A 26,424-nucleotide genomic window follows, 5' to 3' on the forward strand; every position below is an offset into this window, starting at 1 on the left:
AGATCCTTCTGGGAGCATTATACATAGGCTCTGATTCTTCAGCTCTGCAAACGAGTGTCTACACATTTTTATGCTGAAAAGACTGTCAGTAGTGCAGTCTCGAGCATACAACATTTTCATAGAGTGCTCGCCTTAATAAAGGCTTTGTATTAATGAACCATAAATACAAGTTCGAACAGCATTAACATATGGACATAAATATTACCTTCGCTGAAGACCATGCCCTTTACTGATCCATAATTTGGTGGTGTAACTTAAAAACCAAACAGTTGGTGCTGCAGGGGGTTGGGCCTACTTGTCCTAAGGACAAAATTAACATAAATACCTTCTGTCCCTGACCCCAAACAGTATGTCCTGGATGTTGGGCTATAGGAATTCCAAACCCCTTCTGCGGACTAATTCAAGGCAACGTGAAAATTTGTATGTTCGGACTGCAATAGTGAGTCGTTTCAGCATAAAAATTTGAAGACACAGGTTTGCTAAGTTAAGCAATCAGAACCTACGTATAAGGCTCCCAGAATGCTCTCTGGGTAGATGCAAATACTTGCAGAAGCTTGAAAGAAATAATGATTCTTTGCTTTCAAAATAAAATGCTTATTAAAAATGAACTAGGATTTTGTTTTGTAACCTACTGTGACAATTTTAGTAAAATTGATGCATGCCAGTATTTTCAAAAAATATTCCTATTGTTAAAATCAGTTTAACCAATTTCAACAAGATTATGGAAAACGTGAAAATAAACAAGCATTGGCAAAAACCAATAGGTCTGACATTGGTGGTCCGCCTTCTGGTTTTGTCAATGCGTGTCTTATTTTGACATGGTTTTTGTAAAATTTTATTGTTGTGCCCTCACCATCATAACAAACATTGGCAAAAAAGCTAAAATATTTTTTGGTCTAAAAAATCACACATTGTGACAGTAGTTCTTTCATTTGCCAAAATGCCCCTTGCTCTCAGTGACGCCTGCTGATAAATAGACAGAGAGAGAGAGAACATTTTAATAAAAACAAAAGGTCTTGCATAACAATTAGGTGCCCAATTCTTAAAGAAAATCGTAAAAGTGCAATGATATATGTTGTAGGAAGTTGGCTCTGTATGTGCTATTTCAAAGTAAGAAATAGCATGCACAGAGTCCAAGGGTTCCCCTTAGAGGTAAGATAGTGGCAAAAAGAGATAATACTAATGCTCTATTTTGTGGTAGTGTGGTCGAGCAGTAGGCTTATCAAAGGAGTAGTGTTAAGCATTTGTTGTACATACACACAGGCAATAAATGAGGAACGACACTCGGAGACAATTCCAAGCCAATAGGTTTTTGTTATAGAAAAATATATTTTCTTAGTTTATTTTAAGAACCACAGGTTCAAATTCTACATGTAATATCTCATTTGAAAGGTATTGCAGGTAAGTACTTTAGGAACTTTGAATAATTACAGTAGCATATAGACTTTTCACATAAAACACAAATAGCTGTTTTAAAAGTGGACACTGTGCAATTTTCACAGTTCCTGGGGGAGGTAAAGTATTGTTAGTTCTTGCAGGTAAGTAACCCACCTACAGGGTTCAGAATTGGGTCCAAGGTAGCCCACCGTTGGGGGTTCAGAGCAACCCCAAAGTCACCACACCAGCAGCTCAGGGCCGGTCAGGTGCAGAGGTCAAAGAGGTGCCCAAAACACACAGGCTTCAATGGAGAGAAGGGAGTGCCCCGGTTCCGGTCTGCCAGCAGGTAAGTACCCGCGTCTTCGGAGGGCAGACCAGGGGGGTTTTGTAGGGCACCGGGGGGGGGGGACACGAGTCCACACAAAAAGTACACCCTCAGCAGCGTGCGGGCGGCCGGGTGCAGTGTGCAAACTAGCGTCGGGTTTCCAATGGGAGACCAAGGGGTCTCTTCAGCGGTGCAGGCAGGCAAGGGGGGGGCTCCTTGGGGTAGCCACCACCTGGGCAAGGGAGAGGGCCTCCTGGGGGTCACTCCTGCACTGGAGTTCCGATCCTTCAGGTGCTGGGGGCTGCGGGTGCAGGGTCTTTTCCAGCCGTCGGGATTTTAGAGTCAGGCAGTCGCGGTCAGGGGGAGCCTCGGGATTCCCTCTGCAGGCGTCGCTGTGGGGGTCCAGGGGGGACAACTTTGGTTACTCACGGTCTTGGAGTCGCCGGAGGGTCCTCCCTGAGGTGCTGGTTCTCCACCAGTCGAGTCGGGGTCGCCGGGTGCAGTGTTGCAAGTCTCACGCTTCTTGCGGGGATTGCAGGGGTCTTTAAATCTGCTCCTCTGAAACAAAGTTGCAGTCTTTTTGGAACAGGGCCGCTGTCCTCAGGAGTTTCTTGTTCCTCTTGAAGTAGGGCAGTCCTCTGAGGATTCAGAGGTCGCTGGTCCTGGGGAAAGCGTTGCTGGAGCAGGTTTCTTTAGAAGGCAGGAGACAGGCCGGTAGGTCTGGGGCCAAAGCAGTTGGTGTCTTCTTTTCTTCTTCTGCAGGGGTCTTTCAGCTCAGCAGTCCTCTTCTTCTTGTAGTTGCAGGAATCTGAGTTCCTAGGTTCAGGGGATCCCTTAAATACTAAATTTAAGGGCGTGTTTAGGTCTGGGGGGTTAGTAGCCAATGACTACTAGCCCTGAGGGTGGGTACACCCTCTTTGTGCCTCCTCCCAAGGGGAGGGGGGTCACATTCCTATCCCTATTGGGGGAATCCTCCATCTGCAAGATGGAGGATTTCTAAAAGTCAGAGTCACCTCAGCTCAGGACACCTTAGGGGCTGTCCTGACTGGCCAGTGACTCCTCCTTGTTTTTCTCATTATCTCTCCTGGACTTGCCGCCAAAAGTGGGGGCTGTGTCCAAGGGGCGGGCATCTCCACTAGCTGGAGTGCCCTGGGGCATTGTAACACAAAGCTTGAGCCTTTGAAGCTCACTGCTAGGTGTTACAGTTCCTGCAGGGGGGAGGTGTGAAGCACCTCCACCCAGGGCAGGCTTTGTTTCTGTCCTCAGAGAGCACAAAGGCTCTCACCGCATGGGGTCAGAAACTCGTCTCTCAGCAGCAGGCTGGCACAGACCAGTCAGTCCTGCACTGAACAATTGGGTAAAATACAGGGGGTATCTCTAAGATGCCCTCTGTGTGTATTTTTTAATAAATCCAACACTGGCATCCGTGTGGGTTTATTATTCTGAGAAGTTTGAAACTAAACTTCCCGTTATTCAGTGTAGCCATTATGGAGCTGTGGAGTTCGTTTTTGACAGACTCCCCGACCATATACTCTTATGGCTACCCTGCACTTACAATGTCTAAGGTTTTGCTTAGACACTGTAGGGGCATAGTGCTCATGCACATATGCCCTCACCTGTGGCATAGTGCACCCTGCCTTAGGGCTGTAAGGCCTGCTAGGGGGGTGACTTACCTATGCCACAGGCAGTGTGAGGTTGGCATGGCACCCTGAGGGGAGTGCCATGTCGACTTAGTCATTTTCTCCCCACCAGCACACACAAGCTAGCAAGCAGTGTGTCTGTGCTGAGTGAGGGGTCCCTAGGGTGGCATAAGTCATGCTGCAGCCCTTAGAGACCTTCCCTGGCATCCGGGCCCTTGGTACCAGGGGTACCAGTTACAAGGGACTTACCTGGGTGCCAGGGTTGTGCCAATTGTGGAGACAATGGTACATTTTAGGTGAAAGAACACTGGTGCTGGGGCCTGGTTAGCAGGGTCCCAGCACACTTCTCAGTCAAGTCAGCATCAGTATCAGGCAAAAAGTGGGGGGTAACTGCAACAGGGAGCCATTTCTTTACATATGTCTTTGCATTAATGCAGATTTACGACTTTCATGAATTCCCGAATTCAAGAATTTACAGATGTAGGCTAGGATATCGTACTCCTAGAAAATATTTGTGAACTAGATTTTATCACTAGCAAATATGTATGTGTAGATCTGTTGAGCATTTATGGGTTCACTTTCTCTTGAATCACTTTTTCTCAACACTGTAAGAAGTTTTACTTCTGCCCACATACGGAAAAAATGTCCAACCTTTCTCAGTATGGGAAAAGATTAGAGAAGAAGTGGGAAAAACCCCTGTGGCATGCAAGTTAGCAGGTTTGTACAGACTCAAAAGGCCGTTCAAACTGTGGAACTACTGCTTATCCCCGTCTCCAGTATTTAGATCTGCTGAGAGGTGCAAAATAAGGGAATTGCTAGTATTCAAACCCTATAGTAATATGAGCCCTGGCAGGCTACTTGTCCTAAGGACAAAATTAACATGAAAACGTTTTGTCCCTGACCCAAACAATATGTACTGGACGTCGGGCTATAGGAATTCCACACCCCTCGTGCAGGCTACTTCAGATATCCAAGCTGTAATATAATGAGTTTGCTGTCATAATTTGTCGCCACACTAAATGGCACCAACGGCACAAGCTGTGTGCCTGTTCATTTTGCATTCAGAGAATGTAATCCTAAGTCACACATGTGGAACTTGCAATGGTTCTCTTGAGTACAGTAAAGTTGTATATAGCCAGTAATTAGTGAGGGTTTTTAAAGGCGACTGTGAACCGAGGTATGTTGATGACAAAACCTATATTAGGAGGTTGGACAAGTTTGTCTTTTGAGCCATCTGTTTAACTCCTCATTGATCAGTGTGTGGAAGGTGGTTTGCTTCTGAGGTGGGGTAATGAGCAGGCAGAGGACTAGTTTTCTAGAAATTAAATACAGTCAATGGGTACTCTTTCAAATGCTTATATGTTTCACAAGGAGTGTTGTTCAGCTGCTTCCCTTTCCAGGATCTTCTCTCGAGTACAGTAAAGTTGTATAGCCAGTAATTAGCGAGGGCTTTTAAAAGTCGTCTGTTTGTGAGCAGAGGTGTGTTGATGACAAATGCTATATTAGGAGGTTGGACAAGTTTCTTTAGAACAATCCATTAACTCCTCATTGATCCGTGTGTGGAAAGTGGATTGCTTCGGAGGTGGAGTAATGAGCATGTGGAGGACAAGTTTCCTAGAAATTGAATCCAGTCTATGGGTACTCTCCCAAATATTTATAAGTTTCACGAGAAGTGTTATTCAAGGCTTTGAGAGTGGCCAAATCCTAGCAAACAATAAACATGTTCATGCTTGGTTTGAGGCCCTTACTTTGGTTGGCAATGTAAGGCTTTCACCTCCTGACATCTTTGTTAGCTTCTCATCTGACTCCTGTAATGGGCGTTGTCCTCACTGATTCTTTACATTGCCACTTAGCATGGTAGGTGTTAACCTGCGTGGCTATTTCACAGTTGTATTATGTTTGTGCATTTCATTTTCTGGGTCTTAATGGGAAGCAACTCTGGTGTAAATAAAATGTGGCACAGATTTTTCTGCAAAACCTAAGGTTCAGAGATATTGGGAAGATGGCTAGGTTTTACTTTATATTTATCGGTGATTAAATTGCAGCCAAGTGCTATAAGAATAGGTTTGTGTGTTCGGGGAGCTCCGAGGGTTGGGATAGTACCACATCAGAGTTTCTCTACAGTGACAGAATGGCCAGTTTGGGACTGGATTTGCACAGACACTTGGACAATGTCTATATTATGTTTGAGAACTAAGTCTGCAGTGTGCGTCAAGCTACGTGATCCCAACCTATGGCTCTATGGCTACATATTGTCAAGGACGTCTTGCCAGTCATTCCCTGCTCTCTCTGACTTATTGTCACTTACTGCAGATGCCATTAGTACTATTTTTGTTTCCTTGTTGGACTATTCTGCATCTCTGTACTCATCATGGAAAGATGAGGGAAAGGCCATCATGCATAAGCTCAGCTGTGTATTGTGGGGAACACAGACTCCATGTACAGTGGTGTGGACTCAAAGACCTACCTTTCAGGTCTACCCCTATTTTTCTGCTTCATGGGAGGAATGGCATAGATTATTCCTGCAGATATGAAAAAAGAAACTTTAGGATAGTGGCTTTACCGACTTTCCAGCATGACAGCAATATAGAATTCCTAAGCTATGCCAGTGTCTCACGACCGAAGTCTTATGGGTAAAGGAATCCACCACTAGCTCCCCTTAATATAGGAAAATTATAACATATTGAGCAGAGGGCTATCCCCAAGAAATACTTTACTTTATGCTGAGTGTTAGACTTGCAAGCACTAAACCATTGTAAATGACATGTTTGACAAAGTTGTGAAATTTCAACACAAATATTTTTTTAACCATTTTTCAAAAACTTCAGTAAAGATTACAAAGCTTTTCCTTTTTGTTTCGCCATTATTTGTCATTAAACGTCACATCGTTCTTCTCCTGCACAACTCGTTACATATAAACTGTCTGTAAAACCAAATCTACAGATAAATATTATGCAGTGTAAAATATCACATGATGTACCAAAGGTTATCAAGACAGACCATCATTCTGTAATGCAGTTCTGCTACTAAGGCAGATATTACCAGGTGCATTGTACTCTGCATACACGTGCTAATTGCCCAAGAGGATTCTCAGTGGAGATTTGGTATGCCAGAAATCGACTGTAGTGTTTTGATAACATGATTACCACATGTTTGGAAGTTGTGCAAGGAGTGTTTAATTAACTAATCCTTATTGCATGGATGTTCATTGCTGCCACAAACATTAGCAAGGCTGACGATATTAGGAAACTGTTTGCTTCCCCCTTCGCTTTAAATCTCAGCAGGAGGAGTATTATCTTGAAACTGATGCACTCAGTATGCATCTATAAAAGATTATTAATATAATGAATACCCTATCTTAGTTTTCCAACTGCTTTTTACCCTATTCTCTTTATTTTTGCAGTCTTAGCTGCAGGGTCTCAAAAAGAGTTTCAGGTTTGGGCAGAGGGCTGCAAAACAGCCTGCAGTAGCCGACTAGTGTGCTTTGTTTGTAGTAGTTTACAAAGGACTGTTGTTTGCCAGACTAGGACTGAACGGGTAGAGATCTGCATAAAGCTGACCGGTGTTCATCAGTATGAAAGCAAGGTCATCCTCCAAGATAAAGGGGACCTTATTTTTATGCCGTGTACATCGGAGGTAGCCAGGTGTGGTACCTAGTGCCTTGCAGGTTAGTGAGGAAGACACGCAGCCTGTAGTCTGTGTGCAATTACCCTTAGTAGCCAGAATCAGCTTGTGCTCTTAACCCTTTAGACTTTATTTACCCTCCGTGTTTAGTTAGTAGGTCGATTTTCATGGTCATGGAAGGGTAACGTCTCACCAGGGAGCAGAAACCTTCATCAAGTACACTTTCCACATCACTTAACTGCAGTTCGATCAGCACTTGCACTGTAGGATAAAGCTTTTCTTTGTGATCATCTTACCAGTGGTATTGCACTATAGGCTAAGCCCATTCTCTCTCCTGGCCAAGTGGAACTATTACAAAATACAGACTTCTGTGGATGCAAACCTGTTGGATCACAGTGTGACATGTTCCTCTTTGTTGCTGACACCTCCAAGAGCTGTCTAGTTTCATGGCTGTTCAGTGAAAGGGATTGTTGAAAGAGAGAGAAAGAGGAGTCTTCCATGTTACTAAATGAGTGGCAACACTACAGAAATAAAAGTAAAAGGCAGTGATGCAATGTGTTTTCACACTCTAATCAGTGCATCTCAGTGCTCCTTTGGATAGCTGATACCTGAAGTAGAAGCAGTGATGGGCATATGTGCCCATGGGAGTTGCCTGCACAGTCTGCATGTGTAGTTAATTTGGTGATTAACCTACATTTTTGGCTGAGCAGTGCAAAACCCCACCTTCTCTTACAATCATCAGATCTTTGGTGACAACTGGTTTTAGAGTGGCTTGTCTGCTTCTTGCCCTAAACTTCTCCATCAACTCTTAATCAGTGGTTTGCTTTCTTGTGATTTATTGTTTTTGTTCTTTCGTTGCCACCAAAGATCTTGGATCATTTTGACCACTGTCCTCCAAAGCATGAGTAAGAGATGGATCATCCATTTGAACTCTGCTCCCTTGCAGTATTCTATCCTGCTCCTTAAATTCTTTGCTAAGCTCCTTAACTTTCAAGGCATTAACAAGAGATTTTAGCTCTCCAGCCCCAGCCAGATCCTGTATTTGTTTCTGAACTAACTGAAATGGTCACTCTGTTCCTTCCTGTGGACCTGACACTTTTGGCACTCTGTCATCAGACAACAGTTTTTTCTAAAAATGGGTAGCAGAAGTTGCAAATTTGGCCTTTCTACTCTAGATCATCTACAATCTTGGGTTGTCATTGAGACAAAAATAAAAAACTATTACCTTCCGAGAGGATCTAATGCATAGGGTCACTTGTCTGTATAGAGTAGTTGAAAGCATGCCCCTGGCAAAAGTTTGTTCCTTTGGGAAGACAGTAACCATGTTCCCAGATCATCACTCAGTGAGGGCCATACACTTTTATTTGCTTGACTGATTGCAAGAACACTGCCCTGAATATACCCCCATGGCAAGTGGCACAGGTGATCCTTCCACCTTCACCCTGACAGAAGCAAGCCCTAGTTCTTGACTGTTTGTGTACATTGATTAATTTTGAATAATCCTCACTTGTGGGCTTAACTGTCAAACTGCATTACTCACAATTCTGAGGGGGTATTTGTGGCACAAGACGTCTTTTCGAACTTCTATAGGTCTTCAGCTTCTTCAAAATTCAAGAGTTCACAAGGAAGCACAGATGTGTAGTACCAGGGACGGTATAGGAGAAGGTCCGACCACCTGTTCTTGTCCTGCATTCGCCGTTGGATATGTGCTAGCAGTAGTGTAGCCTGTGGCAGGTGTCTGAATGGTATTGAGGTAGGCTGGGACAGTATAGTGTAGTGTGTGAAAAGTTTGAACTGTGCCCATTTGTGTATTGGGAACCAGTAGAGCTCCTGGAGACCAAATACGCTAAAAATCCAACATACAGTACAAAAAATATGAATTCTGCAAGATTTACTCAAAACTATAGTTCCTTGAAGTCGATAGCTCCACCTGGGTCTATCATGGTATTGTGATCAACAAAACCAACAATTCGGGCCGGCCGCGGTGTTGCGGGCCAGCTACGGTGTCGGGAAGACCCGCAAACAGTACCCTGGATTTGCGGGGCGTCGTGATCCTTGCGGTGAGCTCTGGAGAGCAGCGTCACTGACGTTGCGGTGTCTGTTCCGGAGTCGGTAGAGGAGTCGTCGGCCCTTGAGGTCACACGTGTTGCACATCGAACACCAGGCTGATGAAGTCAGGTGCGCCGCCATGGATGGCGTCGGGGCTGCGGTGCGAAGCGGGACGATGCGACGTGCGATGTCCACAGGTCACGGTGCAGGCATCGGCTCAGTGACGCCATCCAGCGGCGTCTGTGAGACCAGGGATGTGGTATGAAGTGTGGTGGTGGTCCACAGGTCACGGTGCAGGCAGCGGCGTTGCTGAAGCGCTGTTGTCGGTAGGCCCTAGCCAGCGGTGCGGAACAGGACGATGCTTCGTGACCCTCACAAGCGGTGCTCACAGGCCACGGTGCAGGCAGGATGCCTGGTGACAACACAGGAGTCAATGGTGCTTGCGTCAGTGGACCGGGGCTGCGGTGTGGGATGGGACGGTGCTTCGTGTACCTCACGAGCAGTGCCCACAGGCCACGGTGCAGGCAGCGGCGCCGGTGTCCGCAGGAGCGGTGGCGGTGGCAGCGGGGAAGCCCAGGCTGCGGTGTGAGCAGGCGATGCCGGAGTGTGGGCCCACAGGTCGTGGTGAGAGCAGCAGCACTGTGAACTCATCCGATGACTACATCGGGGAGACCAGGGTCGCGGGGCAATGCGACTCCGTGTGGTGTCAGCAGGTCACGGCGCAGGCCAGTGGCGTCGTTGGTGGCGTCGCTGTGGTTTCTCCTCTTGAACAGCACAAAACAAACAGTTCCCAGTGCTACAGGTTGAGGAAACTGAAGTCTTTGGCGTCCCTCAGACTTCCAACAGGAGGCAAGCTCTACTCCAAGCCCTTGGAGTATTTTCTCAAGCAGGACACACAGCAAAGTTCACCCTTTGCACTCTTTTCAGGCAGAAGCAGCAACTGCAGGCCAGTCCAGCAAAGCAACACAGCAAAGGGACAGTACTCCTCCTTCAGCTCTTCTCCTGGGCAGAGGTTCCTCTTGATTCCAGAAAGATTCTAAAATTTGGGGGGTTTGGGTCTTCTTCTTATAACCAGTTCTACCTTTTGAAGTTGGCAAACTTCAAAGCAAAGTCTCAAGTGTTTTCAAGATCCTTCCTTGTCCAGGCCAGGCCCCAGACACTCATCAGGGGGTCGGAGACGGCATTGTGTGAGGGCAGGCACAGTCCTTTCAGGTGTGAGTGACCACTCCTCTCCTCCCCTCCAGCACAGATGGCTAATCAAGATATACAGGCTACACCCCAGCCCCCTTTGCGTCACTGTCTAGAGGAGAGGTGTGTGAACAGCCCAACTGTCAAACTGACCCAGATGGAGAATCCACAAACAGGCAGAGTCACAGAATGGATTACGCAAGAAAATGCCTACTTTCTAAAAGTGCATTTTCAAACTAATAATCTAAAAACCAGCTTCACTAAAAGATGTATTTTTAAATTGTGAGCTCAGAGACCCTAAACTCCAGATTTTTTTCTGGTCTCAAGGAGAATCTGCACTTCAAGGATATTTAAAGGCAGCCCCAATGTTAACCTATGAGAGAGATAGGCCTTGCACAGTGAAAACCGAATTTGGCAGTATTTCACTCTTAGGACATATAAAACACACTAGTGTATGTCCTACCTTAAACATACACTGCACCCTGCCCATAGGGCTACCTAGGGCCTAACATATCGGTGCCTTACATGTAGTAAAAGGGAAGGTTGAGGCCTGGCAAGTGGGTACACTTGCCAAGTCAAATTGGCAGTTTAAAACTGCACACACACACTGCAATGGCAGGTCTGAATCATGTTTACAGGGTTACTAATGTGGGTGGCACAACCAGTAGTAGCATTTGATTTACAGGCCCTGGGCACCTCTAGTGCACTTTACTAGTAAATCAAATATGCCAATCACGGATAAACCAATCAACAGTACAATTTATATAGGGAGCACTTGCACTTTAGCAGTGATTAGCAGTGATTAGGTGCACAGAGACAATAAACCAGCAAAAACAGACCTAAAAAAAAAGGCAAATAGTTTGGGAATAACCCAGCAAAATGGGCCATTTCCAACAATGAACTAAAATGTTGTTGAGATTAGTGCGATCCTCTTCCAGTATACAGTACCCCAAGGACCCCAACAAAAGTTGGTGGGGCAAAACTGATAGATCATTTTCCAGTTTGATCTGAAAGGCGTTGTTGGTAGAATGAATGAAATGTTAAATTGTTTACACCAATAAAGTGAGTGCTTTGCTGTAGATCAAAATTGCAACACAGTTTTCTCAAGAGTTCTAGATGCCTCTTTCGTGTACTTCTTGCTGTGTTATCATCAGAGGTAGGGAATTGGAGTAGACCAACATCATTGGAGGTCGGGGTGAACTTGCCTTTGTGTTGCTCAATTACTCCAGTCTTTCAAATTCCCATCATCCACCAGTCTTCCCATGGTCATCAGTCTTATCTCCTTTACTACATTTAAAAAGAGAGAGCTGGCATCGGTGTGCTTCTATCCTGGACGTAGTGGGTGTGGCTGCGTATGCACTCAGACGCATGCTCTGTATCCTAAACGCTGAATTTCAGTCAGAAGTTATGTATAGTCTCGATGTAGATAGTGTGTTAACCCCAGGCTAGAAATAGATAACATCCTTATTTGGATTAATATAGTCACCATAACTTCATATTTTGTTTGCATGAATATTACATAGATTCAGTTGTGAATCACTCAGATTACACAAGGTGAAAGGTAGGAAGTACTGTGCATATGATGGATGGCAGGGGAAGCTTGCAGTCATATGGCATGTGTAGTAAGAGGCATAAGGTGCTTTCATTTCAAGGTCGTAGGCAGCCCTTATTGTCAACTGTTTGTTTGGAAGAGAACTAGGCACTATTTTAAATCCAACACTAAATAGTGCTCAGTTAATGAGTCTGTATTTAATAACTTGTTTTTAGTAGGTTACTCCTCATTATTGCCTTGCATGCTGTGAAGTATAATACAGAGCATCTCTGCATTGTATGTGCAGCCCTCCCTCTTCTGATTCTCATCATGTTCCTTATACAGTGTTGAAAAGGGTAGGACAAGGTCCGCTTAAAAAAAAAAAAAAACAATTGGAATGGTACCAGGCTTAATGTTGAAATTTGCTTGTTGTGATGTCTTGGTTGCTGCCATCGTGGGAGGTTGCGCGTTTTATAGCTTGAACTGGCTGTGTTCTTCTCACTCGACTGGTCCATGTAAACCTTGTAGGAAGATGGCTCTGTACATACTATCTCAAAGTAAGAGATAGTGTGCACAGGGTTCGAAGGTTCCCCTTAGAGGTAAGTTAGTGGCAAAATTAGATAATTCTAATGCTCTATTTTGTGGTAGTGTGGTCGAGCAGTAGGCTTATCAGATGGTAGTGTTAAGCATTTGTTGTACACACACAGGCAATAAATGTGGAACACACACTCAGACTTAACTCCAGGGCAATAGTTTTCATATAGAAAAAAATCATTTCTTTATTTGTAGAACCACATATTCAAGATTTGAAGTAAGAACATAAAATGCAAGGTACTCCACATAGGTAAGTTAGGAACTTTTGTCGCGTAGGCTCTCATTATCTTAATGAGACTACTGGATTTTGAGCAGCAAAATCGTCCACAATGTGGGGGGCTAAGTTTGACCCACGGTGGATGATGCTTGTCACTCCAAATCCGGGCTTTGCGCCGGCTAACTAGCAGTGCCTCATCTCTCCAGAATGGTAGAGATGATTGGGCAGCTGAGTGCATGACATTTCAGTACTTCTCAGGGAAGTCGTGGTCACAACCGGTTCTCTCATACACAGTACAGTCTCATATATAAATTACAATAAAGGCAGTGTAAGTTTTAAAGATTGGTTTATTAAAACTACTGCATTTTGGATAGCAAAGTATGAGCGGGAATAACCAGAACTACACAACACAGTAATAATAAAATAGTAACAATGAGAGTGAAGCATAAGAATAAGGCTATCATAGTGCCGCAAGATTATTCTCTCTTTAAGTTATATTTTGAGCACAGCATGTTAAGGTCTAAGCCTGCCTTTCAGGTTCCCCCGGTAGAACATCAACCCTCATACCTGAGCAAAGGCCTGTAATCTGCATCAGTATCTGCAACGGGGCATTCAGTATACAATTGTGTTTCCCTGGCTGGAATCTCCCTCTTGACATGTACTAGGACTAGAAAGTGTTTTGATAACTAACACGCAGATGTTCTAAGAAAACGTCCTTTCGTAAGGATGTGTATTTTCTACGAATGCTGGAGACTAAACTTCTACCACGTTTACCGGCATTGTACCAGACTGTAGCCTTGACTGAAGCACACGGCGATCAAGAATGCATTATTTGAGAACACAGTGCTGAACTAAGCTAAATAGTGTGATAGAAGAAATTAAAACAAGACAGTAAAAACTGGTTATTGTAAAATAACAATGCGAAGCTGAGTAAAATATATCTAGGGCAAAGTGCACAGCGGCCTAGTACGTTAAACTAACGTGCATGGAGCTATACATAAAATGGCTACACAACACTTTGAATTAGAGCAGTAACATACACAGTTTTAGTTAAAATGGCAATACGCTATTTTCAAAGTGGACACAGTGCAAAAATCAACAGTTCTTGGGGGAGGTAAGTAATGGTTAGTTTCAGATAAGTAAGGCACTTACAAGTTCAAGTTCCTGGGCATAGGTAGTCCACCGTTGGGGGTTCAAGGCAACCCCAAAGTTACCACACAAGCAGCACAGGGCCGGTCAGGTGCATAGGTGAAAGAGGTGCCCAAAACACATAGGTGCCTATGAAGTGCAGGGGTGCTCTGGTTCCAGTCTGCCAGCAGGTAAGTACCCACGCCCTTGGAGGGCAGACCGGGGGGTATTGTAGAGCACTGAGGGGGACACAGGTAGGCACACAAAACACACCTTCAGCTGCACAGGGGCGGCCGGGTGCAGTGTGCAAAGCAGGCGTCTGGTTTTGTATTAGAATCAATGGAGGGACCCGGGGGTCACTCTAGCAGTGCAGGCAGGGCACAGGGGGGCTTTTCGGGCCAGCCACCAACTGGGCTAGGCAGAGGGTCGCCTGATGGTCACACCTGCACTGAGGTTCGGTTCCTTCTCGTCCTAGGGGCTGCGGGTGCAGTGCTTGGTCCATGCGTCGGGTTCCTTGTTACAGGCAGTCACGGTGAGCCTCTGGATTCTCTCTGCATGCGTCGCTGTGGGGGTCCAGGGGGGTCTTCTCAGGTCGCAGTCACCTGGAAGTCCTCCATGTGGCGTTGGTTCTCTGTAGCTCGAGCTGGGGGCGTTGGGTGCAGAAGGTTAAGTCTCACACTTCTGGCGGTAAGAGTGAGTTCTTGGAAAGTTGTTCGAAAGTTGCAAAAATGTTGCTGTAGGAGAACAGTGCTGTGGTTCTCGGGAGTTTCTTGGTCCTTGGGATTTCAGGGCAGTCCTCTGAGGCTTCAGAGGTCGCTGGTCCCTGTCAGATGCGTCGCTGTGCAGTTTTCTTTGAGTCAGGAGACAGGTTGGTAGGGCTGGGGCCAAAGCAGTTGTCGTCGCTGTCGTCTCTGCAGGGCTTTCAGGTCAGCAGTCCTTCTTGTTTCAGGTTGCAGGAATTTTATTTCCTTAGATCTGGGGTGCCCCTTAATACTAGATTTAGGGTTATGTTTAGGTCAGGAGGGCAGTAGCCAATGGCTGCTATCCGGGAGGGTGGCTACACCCTCTTTGTGCCTCATCCCTGAGGGGAGGGGAGCACATCCCTAATCCTATTGGGGGAATCCTCCAATTTCAAGATGGAGGATTTCTAAAGGCAGGGGTCAACTCAGCTCAGGGCACCTTAGGGGCAGTGCTGACTGGTGGGCGGCGACTCCTTGTTTTTCTAATTATCTTCTCCAGCCTTGCCGACAAAAGTGGGGGCAGTGGCTGGAGGGGTGGGCATCTCCACTAGCTGGGATGCCCTGGGTTGCTGTAACAAAAGGCATGAGCCTTTGAGGCTCACCGCCAGGTGATCACAGTTCCTGCAGGGGGAGGTGGGAAGCACCTTGTAAAGAAATGGCTCCCTGTTGCAGTTACCCCCCACTTTTTCCCTGATACTGATGCTAACTTGACTGAAGTGTGCTGGGACCCTGCTAACCAGGCCCCAGCACCAGTGTTCTTTCACCTAAAATGTACCATTGTTTCCACAATTGGCACAACCCTGTCACCTAGGTAAGTCCCTTGTAACTGGTACCCCTGGTACCAAGGGCCCTGATGCCAGGGAAGGTCTCTAAGGGCTGCAGCATGTCTTATGCCACCCTAGAGACCCCTCACTCAACACAGACACACTGCTTGCCAGCTTGTGTGCTGGTGGGGAGAAAATGACTAAGTCGACATGGCACTCCCCTCAGGGTGCCATGCCAACCTCACACTGCCTGTGGCATAGGTAAGTCACCCCTCTAGCAGGCCTTACAGCCCTAAGGCAGGGTGCACTATACCACAGGTGAGGGCATATGTGCATGAGCACTATGCTCCTACAGTGTCTAAGCAAAACCTTAGACATTGTAAGTGCAGGGTAGCCATAAGAGTATATGGGCTGGGAGTCTGTCAAAAACGAACTCCACAGCTCCATAATGGCTACACTGAAAACTGGGAAGTTTGGTTTCAAACTTCTCAGAATAATAAACCCACACTGATGCCAGTGTTAGATTTATTAAAAAATGCACACAGAGGGCATCTTAGAGATACCCCCTGTATTTTACCCAATTGTTCAGTGCAGGACTGACTGGTCTCTGCCAGCCTGCTGCTGAGAGACGAGTTTCTGACCCCATGCGGTGAGAGCCTTTGTGCTCCCTGAGGACAGAAACAAAGCCTGCTCTGGGTGGAGGTGCTTCACACCTCCCCCCTGCAGGAACTGTAACACCTAGCAGTGAGCTTCAAAGGCTCAAGCTTCGTGTTACAATGCCCCAGGGCACTCCAGCTAGTGGAGATGCCCGCCCCCTGGACCCAGCCCCCACTTTTGGCGGCAAGTCCAGGAGAGATAATGAGAAAAACAAGGAGGAGTCACTGGCCAGTCAGGACAGCCCCTAAGGTGTCCTGAGCTGAGGTGACTCTGACTTTTAGAAATCCTCCATCTTGTAGAAGGAGGATTCCCCCAATAGGGATAGGAATGTGACTCCCTCGCCTTGGGAGGAGGCACAAAGAGGGTGTACCCACCCTCAGGGCTAGTAGCCATTGGCTACTAACCCCCCAGACCTAAACACGCCTTTACATTTAGTATTTAAGGGCTTCCCTGAACCTAAGAATTTAGATTCCTGAAACTACAAGAAGAAGAGGACTGCTGAGCTGAAAAACCCCTGCAGAGGAAGAACAGAAGACACCAACTGCTTTGGCCCCTGACTTACCGGCCTGTCTCCTGCCTTCCAAAGAACCCTGCTCCAGCGACGCTTTCCAAGGGACCAGCGACCTCTGAATCCTCTGAGGATTGCCCCGCTTCAAGAAAGACAAGAAACTCCCGAGGACAGCGGCACTGCCCCAAAAGAACTGCAACTTTGTTACAGAGGAGCAGATTTAAAGACCCCTGCAAATCCCCGCAAGAAGCGTGAGACTTGCAACACTGCACCCGGCGACCCCGACTCGACTGGTGGAGAACCAACACCTCAGGGAGGACCCTCCGGCGACTCTAAGACCGTGAGTAACCAAAGTTGTCCCCCCTAGCCCTCACAGCGACGCCTGCAGAGGGAATCCCGAGGCTCCCCCTGACCGCGACTGCCTGAACCTAAAGTCCCGACGGCTGGAAAAGACCCTGCACCCGCAGCCCCCAGCACCTGAAGGAACGGAACTTCTGTGCAGGAGTGACCCCCAGGAAACTATTGGAAACCCGACACGTGTTTACACACTGCACCCGGCCGCTCCGCGCTGCTGAGGGTGTACTTTTTGTGCTGACTCGTGTCCCCCCCCCCCCGGTGCCCTACAAAACCCCCCTGGTCTGCCCTCCGAAGACGCGGGTACTTACCTGCTGGCAGACTGGAACCGGGGCACCCCCTTCTCTCCATTGAAGCCTATGTGTTTTGGGCACCTCTTTGACCTTTGCACCTGACCGGCCCTGAGCTGCTGGTGTGATAACTTTGGGGTTGTCTGAACCCCCAACGGTGGGCTACTTTGGACCCCAATCTCAAACCTGTAAGTGATTTACTTACCTGTTGAAAATAACAATACTTTACCTCCCCCAGGAACTGTGAAAATTGCACTAAGTGTCCACTTTTAAAACAGCTAAATGTGTTTTATGTAAAAAGTATAAATGCTATAGTAATTATTCAAAGTTCCTAAAGTACTTACCTGCAATACCTTTCAAATGTGATATTACATGTAGAATTTGAACCTGTGGTTCTTAAAATAAACTAAGAAAAGATATTTTTCCATAACAAAACCTATTGGCTGGATTTGTCTCTGAGTGTGTGTTTTCTCATTTATTGCCTGTGTGTATGTACAACAAATGCTTATCACTACTCCTTTGATAAGCCTACTGCTCGACCACACTACCACAAAATAGAGCATTAGTATTATCTCTTTTTGCCACTATCTTACCTCTAAGGGGAACCCTTGGACTCTGTGCATGCTATTCCTTACTTTGAAATAGCACATACAGAGCCAACTTCGTACACACCTCCACCCAGTGCAGGCTTTGTTTCTGTCCTCAGAGTGGCAGAAACGTATCCCAGTGGCTGGCTGGCACAGACCGGTCAGTCCTGCACTGAAGGATTGGGTAAAATACAGGGTGCATCTTCTAAGATGACTTCTGTGTGCATTTTGTAATAAATCCAACACTGGCATCAGTGTGGGTTTATTATTCTGAGAAGTTTGATACCAAACTTCCCAGTATTCAGTGTAGCCCTTATGGAGCTGTGGAGTTCGTTTTGACAAACTCCCAGGCCATATACTTAACACAGTGTACTTGCAATGTCTAAGATTAGACTTAGACACTGTAGGGGCATATTGCTCATGCAGCTATGCCCTCACCTGTGGTATGGTGCACCCTGCCTTAGGGCTGTAAGTCCTGCTAGAGGGGTGACTTACCTATGCCACAGGCAGTATTTTGTGTGCATGGCATCCTGAGGGGGATGCCATGTCGACTTTTCCTTTTTCTCCTCACCAACACGTACAATCTGCAATGGCAGTGTGCATGTGTGGGGTCCCTTAGTGTGGCACAACACATGCTGCATCCCTTAGGGACCTTCCCTGGTCACTGGGCCCTTGGTACCACTGGTACCTTTTACAAGGGACTTATCTGTGTGCCAATTGTAGAAACAATGGTACTTTTTAGTGAAAGAACACTGGTGCTGGGGCCTGGTTAGCAGGGTCCCAGCACACTTCTCAGTCAAGGCAGCATCAATATCAGGCAAAGAGTAGGGGGTAACTGTAACGGAGCCATTTTTCTACACACCTCTATTAAGTTATGTTGCTATGCATAGATTTTATCTTTCTACCTGAGCCCTGAAAAGGTGGCCATGTTTTGCTGTCTCATTGTTGAGTTGTTAAGGGTTTGTGCCAGCTTTGAGGTTGTCACTGACAATGTTGCCTTTTCTGCTCCAGTAGGCCAGCCAAGAAAGGAAGTAAACAGCAGATTACTACTGCCGCTGACTCTGAGGAAGAAGAAGAAGGTTTGCCAATGACGTATGATGAAAAAAGACAGCTGAGCCTGGACATCAATCGGTTACCTGGAGAGAAGCTTGGCCGGGTTGTGCACATTATACAGTCACGAGAGCCTTCCCTTAGAGACTCCAATCCAGATGAAATAGAAATAGATTTTGAAACTTTGAAACCCACCACACTGAGAGAATTAGAGCGATACGTCAAATCTTGTTTACAGAAGAAACAAAGGAAACCTTGTTGTAAGTGAAACAAACTTATTTTGTTTATGTATTACTTAGTGCTTGATGGGCAGCCTTCTTGGGGAACGCTTACAATGATACCATACGTCTTCTGCCCAGTACTTACAAACCCATTTCAGGCGTGGAGTGAATGCAATATATATCCAGAATCCCATTGTGAAATTTAATCCGCTACCTGAAACAATGTATGGATTACTATGCATGCAATCCAAATCAACGTTTATTCCTTGGGAGTCATAAAATCTTTTATTTTCCAAAATGCTAAATGAACATGGGGATTATATTCGTTTTGGACCATAACAAATAGTCTTAGTTTAATTCATATACATGAAGTTGCCTGTTCTAAGGCATTTGGACATTACAAGGTTAGATTTGCCCTACATAGGAATGCATGCTCTAGCATTTTAAGTACACCAACGAGGTGCCATTCTACCATCTTTCTAGCAGACGGAAGTGAGTTTGTGTTTCAAGTGAAGAGCTGAGTTAAACACTCCTTTGGTGCAAATTGTACTTGTCTGTTTGTATTCAAATGTATACATGTATGTGTACCCTTGTGTTAATACACGTAAGCAGAGGGCATTTCCCTATGCTAAGGGTCTTTTTTTTTTTTTTTTTTTTTTTTTTTTTTATGGAGCGCATCTGCCTAGCGGTTTGTGTAATGGCTGCCCATCGTAAAATGTTCTTTACTGGTGTTTTGCACATAAGTAAAATGTAATGTTGTATTGCATCTTATTAAAGAGAAAAGCTCACAAAGAAAGTGTTCATTGCAATAGTGGACGGTATTGCCATTTTGATGTTTGGATACGTATGAACCAGTCATATGAAAGTACTTCAGATTATTATTTTTTTTGTTTTGTTTTGAAGTTGAGATTTGTTTTGGCAAATCATGATGAGTACAAGAGAAACAAAATCAAGACGTGTATACTGTTTTTAAAAGGCATAAATCAGTTTCATTAAAGTCCGAAGTAGAACTGTCTTCGGTAGCAATCTAGTCTTAACATCTTTTTCTAGCACAAGAAGTGTTCTATCAAAAAGTTGCTCAATCCATGCTTTCAATTATAGTTTAGGACCGTCACCAGTTCTAAAATGCTAAAAATACAGCTGTTAGTTCACTTACTTTCAGATGTGACTGTTCTTGGCCTAGTGCAGGGCTCTCAAACCTTTTCTGGAAAATAGGTACTTGTAGCTAATGAAAATCAGTGGTGCTATAGTGATCACTTCAGACTAGATTACATTTGTTGGTACCGTATGCAAGAGTATGAGCAGTAATTATCTGAGCTTATCAGGCATGGTTTACAGCAGTAATGTAGAAAAGGCTTTGTCAATGTGTAATTACTCTACGTGGGTGATGCATAACAGCCCTACGTGAAATGCCCTTTTCTGCCAGGTAGAAACACTGGTAATAAAGCACTCAAACGCTGCATGATTTATTGGTGAAATATCAGCTTGAAATATATTTAAAAAATAAGTTTAACCATTTCTCTACGAAAATCAGGTTATGAATTCTGAAAATACACACACATTTAAATCTTAAATACACGCTTTTCTGTTTTGGTTCACGTGCATTAATTAATCTAAGTAGAAGCTTCTTGTTTATTATTCTGGGCTGTGCAAAGGAGAGCTACTTTTAAGTAGCTTAAGAGTTTCAAGTAGCTACGCATTTAAGAAGCCTGGTCTATTGTTTAACCTCTTTTTGAACAATAACTCTAACGCTTAGTCATAGCTTTCTCACTGCCTTTAAATCCATACTGCTAAACCCTTTCATTAGTTAATTGTGCTTGGGATTTGGGAGTGTTCATTTTGGTTAGTGCTCATTTTGGTTGTGCCTTTACCAGCATATATCCTGTTTCCCGTAGAGAATGGCTATCTCTCTGGCCTGTAGCCTAACTGCTTCACTTTACCCAGTAATGTATGTGCTATCTCTTGTCCTTCCTAAATTTAAAGCTTTGTTTTTAAGTCACACGATTTACGTATAGTGTCACCTATGTTTTTTTTTTTTGTTAATTGGCCAATGTTTTGCTAGTTGTTGCACTAAACACAACACTTTCTTTTCCCTGTCCCACAGTTAGTGGTGTCAGATCACCTAGAAGTTATGCTTCGCCTTCATGGGCTGCTTTATGTTGCTCAAAATGCATAGTCTCTCCACGCTTGTGCTTGATCCAGGAACACACTTTTCATGTATCCAATCTGAATTGAAATCAATCTAGTTTGTAAGAGACACCAGTATTAAATTTTATTTCTGATGGATGCTTCTAACCGCAGATTACACGCCTTGTAAATAATGCTGGGTGCCAGGCTGTATCTGGAAAACGTTTTTTTTTTTTTTTTTTTTTTTTTTTTTTTAAATGTCCTCTCCGCATGTAGGTGGTGAAGTGAGTCTCTGCCTCATCTCTGTTGCCTCCAGAACTGATGAGCAGAGCTGCATATAAGTGCCACTCATGCTCCCTGATGTCAGTACCTTTTATTTAGATGTGGATCCAGACCTCCACTAATTTTTCTTTGCTCATTGAAGAGATTTATTTTCCTTAATTTTCTCCTGTATTCAAGGGAAAATATCACTCCTTAAAACAACAGGTTTTAAAAGCTTTTAGTGACTATCTCAAATGATGTCTGTGACAGATACTCATGAAGTATGCTTCTTGTGCTTGAGTTTGGCTTACGACCGATCTGCTAGCAGTAAGATGAGTGGAGGTGAATTTGTCTCAGCCAAGGCCATGCCGAGATCCTTATGTGGCACAGCAAATACTCAGTCCCGAAGATTGACACACTTCGGTTACTGCAGACACTACACCAACATCTTGACTCAGACTCTGACCAGGGTCTGCCATATTGATGCAGGGATGTGGGGAAGAGTTTTCACCACCTTATGATGAAGGCAACTAGTATATAGACTTGTAAGATGTGAGTGGCCTTGACATCTCGCCCCATACTGGGTGGATTTTCCCCACCCTGCTTCCATGAGCCGGCAAAGGAGAAAAGTGATTTTTGTTTGCTACTGTTACTAGAATGGCACCTGAAGTCCTTGACCTCCACCTCCGTACTATAGAGGTTAAAAACATCAAGGTCCTTCAGTCTGGGCAGGCAGAGACCAACCTTTGCTAACATTTGAGGTCCTCACTCTTTTAGGCACTAGAGCTATCTAACCTTCTGATCAATTGATAGGTTGCTCTTTGCCATCTCTGTAACTCGCTGCTGGCAACCTTGATCTTTTTAACCCAGCATCCAACTGCTGTGTGTGGTGCTGCAGACGTCCTCTGGCAGAGTCCTCCGGCAGAGTCAACCCTAATGCATTTCCGACTATTGTTCCTGACCAAAGCCAGACATGGAAACATTTGGCAAAAGAGTATGCTCTTCGGTCAGCCTTGCCTTAAGGTCAGTTAGCACAGCTGCTTTCTTGAATCGCTCTGTTTCTCTAACTCACTCACTCTCCGGGACATAGTTGTTGTGATCGTTCCATCAGTCCCAGAAGACTGATGGTTTCCTTGGTCCAGAACATTCAGGATGGCTGAAATGAGACTAGGTTCATCATCAGCTCGGGCCTACACTGTACAGATTGTCTTTGAAGGGCAGTGAAGCCATGAGTGGTACTTCAGTGCCATGCATGATGAAATCTATAGCTGCCTTGTGGGTGTCTAGGCATCCTTAATGGATATACCATTTGACATTTCTAGCCTGTTATAAATGCCAGGGTGGACAGTCATCTGCCTAACAGATCACAAATGGCAGGTGTCGAAAGTAGTCTTCCAGGAATCGGGAGAAACCTGGCTGAATCTTTTCGCCACTGCAGAGAACATGCAATGTCAGCAGTTAATTATGCTGGAGTTCTCAAGAAGAGTGTCATTTGAAGACTCCTTCCACATGCAGTGAAGCACAAGATACCTTTACATCTTTCCTCTGCTACCTCTCCTGCTTAGATTTCTGACTATTAGAAATTATTGGGCCGAAGTCACCCTAGTGGCTTCAAATTGTGCTAGAAGAGTGTGGTACCCAGAACTTCTGGGTCTAAGCATCTGTCCTCCAATCAGGCATCCCCTTTCAGAGGACCTTCGGTCACAGGAGTAGGGCAGGATTACGCAGTGGTGTGCCTTCATAACCTGAACCGCCATATGTGGAGATGGAGTGGTGACAGTTGACTCCATTCACTCTTACTACCTAAGTTGTGGATGTCAACTTGGCAGCTAGACATCCTTCCATGAAATCAGTATATGCGCTGGGATAGGTTTGTGGCTTGGTGCAGCACCCATCAGAGGCACCCTTTGCAGACCAAATTGTCAGATCTATTGCTATGTGTTGTTGTCTTTAGCCCAGGAGTGATGACCTGTAGTCACAGTAAAATGTTACTTGTTGGCTCTCTCAGCCTTTTGCGTTTGCCAGACGAGCTGTCACTGTTTAAATCACCTGTTGTGATGCCTTTCCTTGAAGGTTTGCAACAAATGTCTCCACCAGATACATTTGTGATGCCATAGTTGATCAAAATTTGATTTTTCCTTTCCTCGTGTACTCCTTTTGAACTGCTGCTCAGTTATCCATTGCGCCTTCTCACCTTAAACACAGACTTTCTGATTGTGATAACATCAGAAAGTCATTTGTGTGAACTTCAGGTTGTCAGTCCACCCTCCTTATAGCACTCTTTCTTCCAGCCAAACAGCGTTCCTGCCAAAGGTGGTGACTTTTCATGTTGGACAAGCCATCACTCATGCTGCCTTCTTTGCTCTCTCATACCTTGAAAAAAGAAGAGAAACTTTATCTGTGCTCAGCTTTTAAATTATTTGCACCAAGAAACATTGGGTGGACAATCAGCTCGCTGTGGAGTTCTCTATAGCAAAGAAGGGCAAGGCAGTGAAGAAGCAGGTGGATAGTCCTCGGAATTAAGATCTACCATTCATTTGGTTAAGAAGTAGCCTCTAGAAGGTATGACGACTCATTTTACCAGAGTTAAGGCTGCTACCCTGCGTGGCACATAGTGTCTTTCCTCTATATCTGTCAGGCAGCTGACATGAGCATTCTTGAATCATTGGTCAGGTCATCAATGCACACATTCTCAAAGCACTAATGCATTGACCATCCGGTATGCCGGGAATGGGTATTTTACCCCTTAAGTCCTGTAGGACTGTAGTCTCAGCTGTTCCACAAACCCACCTCCTTGGGGATTACTGCCTTGGTATCTAGTCACAAGGTGAGGAATCTGCAATCAGAAGTATCCATCTGAAGAACAAGCTACTTACCTGTGGTAACAATCCTTCCATGGTTAGTCGCTCTTACTGCATATTCCACACCACCCCGCACCTTTCCGGTCTGTGGAATGGTTGGTTTCTGAACTACAAATATCCTATTATAGGAGTCTGCACACTGGTTCTTCCAGTTCCCCGATAGACTCCTCGTCTGAGGGTGTAGACAAGCTTATGAAAGAAATGGACATCAGTGTGCATTGTTGGTGCTTGCATGCAGCTTTATTCCTGTCTTACAGAGCGGAACTGAGAGAATGTGGAGCTACACAGCTCCACCTGCTGCTTGCAGGATTGCGTTTGGAATTTTCTAAACCCAGTCTGGCACCTGGGGATATTCACATGGTGGTTAGATAGTGTATCCACCAGAAAGTGGTACCAAAGATCAGTAACTTGCTTGTTCTCTCTCTCACTCCCGAACCATATCAGTCATATCCTACACATTAGACAGAAATGACATTGGAAAAAGTGTACAAAAAACAAATCAGGAAATTTTATTATACTTAGGCTGTTAGAAAATAAAAATGTAGGTGCACTTCATTTCCTTACATTTTTTTGTTGCATTATCTTTACCTTTTCTCTGTTTACTTAACATGTTTTCTGTTTGTAGTTGGAGAAAATGTCCCAGAAGAAGACCTTATGTGTGCATGTTTTCCTTTACCGTTTCACACACAATTGGATGGCGCACGTTAGATGTCATGTTGCAGGCAGAGGGTCAAAAAGAGTGTTTGCATGTGCTCTATATGGTTATGTTGGGGATACTTAAATCTAAATGTAGGAAAGTGCCCTCTTTCTTGGCATGGTTACTCCCATTTTCTTATTGTTGTCAGTGTGTTTGACTGCCCACTGGGATCCTGCAAATCAGGACCCCAGTGGTTATGCTTTCTTCTATAAATGTTGGTAAGTGTAACTTTTTCTTCCCACATGTGGCATACTGGTACACCCATGTTAGTCCCTAGTATATGGTACCCTCTACCCAGGGCATTGGGGTACCTTGTGATCCCTATGGGATGCAGCGGTTATTCTGCCACCGATAGGGACTCCGTGCAATGGGTTCTGCAGGCCTGCCATTGCAGTCTGTGTGAAACGGGTACATGCACCCATTTTCACTACAGGTCACAGCTCCAGGTCACTAAGTCACCCCTATGGTAGGCCTTCTCTGCCCAAAGGCTAGGATGCAGGTACCTGTGCATGTCAGGGCACCCCTGCACTAGCAGAGGTGCCCCCACGAACTCCAGTTACATTGTCCTGGACTTTGAGTGCTGGGATGCCATTTCATGCATGGACTGGACATAGGTCACTTCATAATGGCAACTCCGAACCTAGGCATGTTTGGTATCAAACATGTCGGTATCATACCCCAATACTGGTGCAAGAATTGGAAGTATGATTTCATGCACTCTGGAGGCTGCTTAGAGAATCTCCAGCATTGCTACCACCAGTCTAATCAGGGTTTTCTGGGTAGCCCAAGCTGCTGCACCCCTTAGACAGGTTTCTGCCCTCCTGTTGCTTGATCTGATCAAGCCCAGGAAGGCAGAACAAAGGATTTCCTTTGGTAGAGGTAGGTAAAACCCTCTCCCTTTGGAAATTGGTGTGACTGGCTTGGGAGGGGTAGCCTCCCCAAACCACTGGTATGCTTTGAAGGGCACATTTGGTGCCCTCCATGCATAAACCAGTCCACACCGGTTCAGGGACCCCTGTCCCTGCTCTGGCACGAAACTGGACCATGGAAAGAGGAGTGACCACTCCCCTGTCCATCAGCTCAGAGCTTTTCCAGAGGGTCCATGCGTTCTACCATCTTGTTTCCAAGGTTGGCAGGGAACTCTGGGAGTATCTGAGTGGCCAGGCAGATGACGGCAGAGCCACCTCCTGATATGTGCTTACCTGGCTAGGTGACAATCCCCCCCTTTCAGGGCTATTTAAGGTCTCTCACTTGGGTGGGTCCTCAGATCCGGCTTGCAAGATCCCAGCAGGATTCCTCTGCAACCTTCACTTCAACTTCTAAGCTCCGGAAACTGCAACTGGACCCTTCAGGACCCGACAATCTGCCTCGAAGAAGAACAACTATTCTGCAACATTGTTTCCAGGACTCCTACCAGCAACTGCAACATTTTCACCAGCTGTACTTCCACTGAGGGCGACGTGTCTAAAGTCTGCACTAGAAGAAAGAAGGAATCTCTCTTGGAGTGAAGGAGTCACTCCCCTTCATCCGCAGGCACCTGCTGCAATGACCACCAGCTGTGTGGATCTCCCGGCATCCTGTGCTGCGTGATCCTGCATCACAGGTGGTGGTCCGGAGTAGTCCTCCTTGTCCTT

General features: G+C 45.4%; 1 protein-coding gene across 5 annotated transcripts in view; it reads left to right on the forward strand.

Annotated features, from left to right (window-relative positions):
- BRD3 (bromodomain containing 3) overlaps nucleotides 1–26,424 on the forward strand; it is a 506,564-nt gene that overhangs the window by 395,699 nt on the left and 84,441 nt on the right. For all 5 annotated transcript variants that reach the window (XM_069241568.1, XM_069241563.1, XM_069241564.1 and 2 more), the window contains one exon: nucleotides 18,585–18,883. In XM_069241568.1, coding sequence (XP_069097669.1) covers nucleotides 18,585–18,883 — 299 coding nt within the window. The remainder of the gene's footprint in view (nucleotides 1–18,584; nucleotides 18,884–26,424) is intronic.

The sequence above is a fragment of the Pleurodeles waltl genome, chromosome 6 (assembly GCF_031143425.1).
Source record: "Pleurodeles waltl isolate 20211129_DDA chromosome 6, aPleWal1.hap1.20221129, whole genome shotgun sequence".
Classification (NCBI taxonomy): domain Eukaryota; kingdom Metazoa; phylum Chordata; class Amphibia; order Caudata; family Salamandridae; genus Pleurodeles; species Pleurodeles waltl.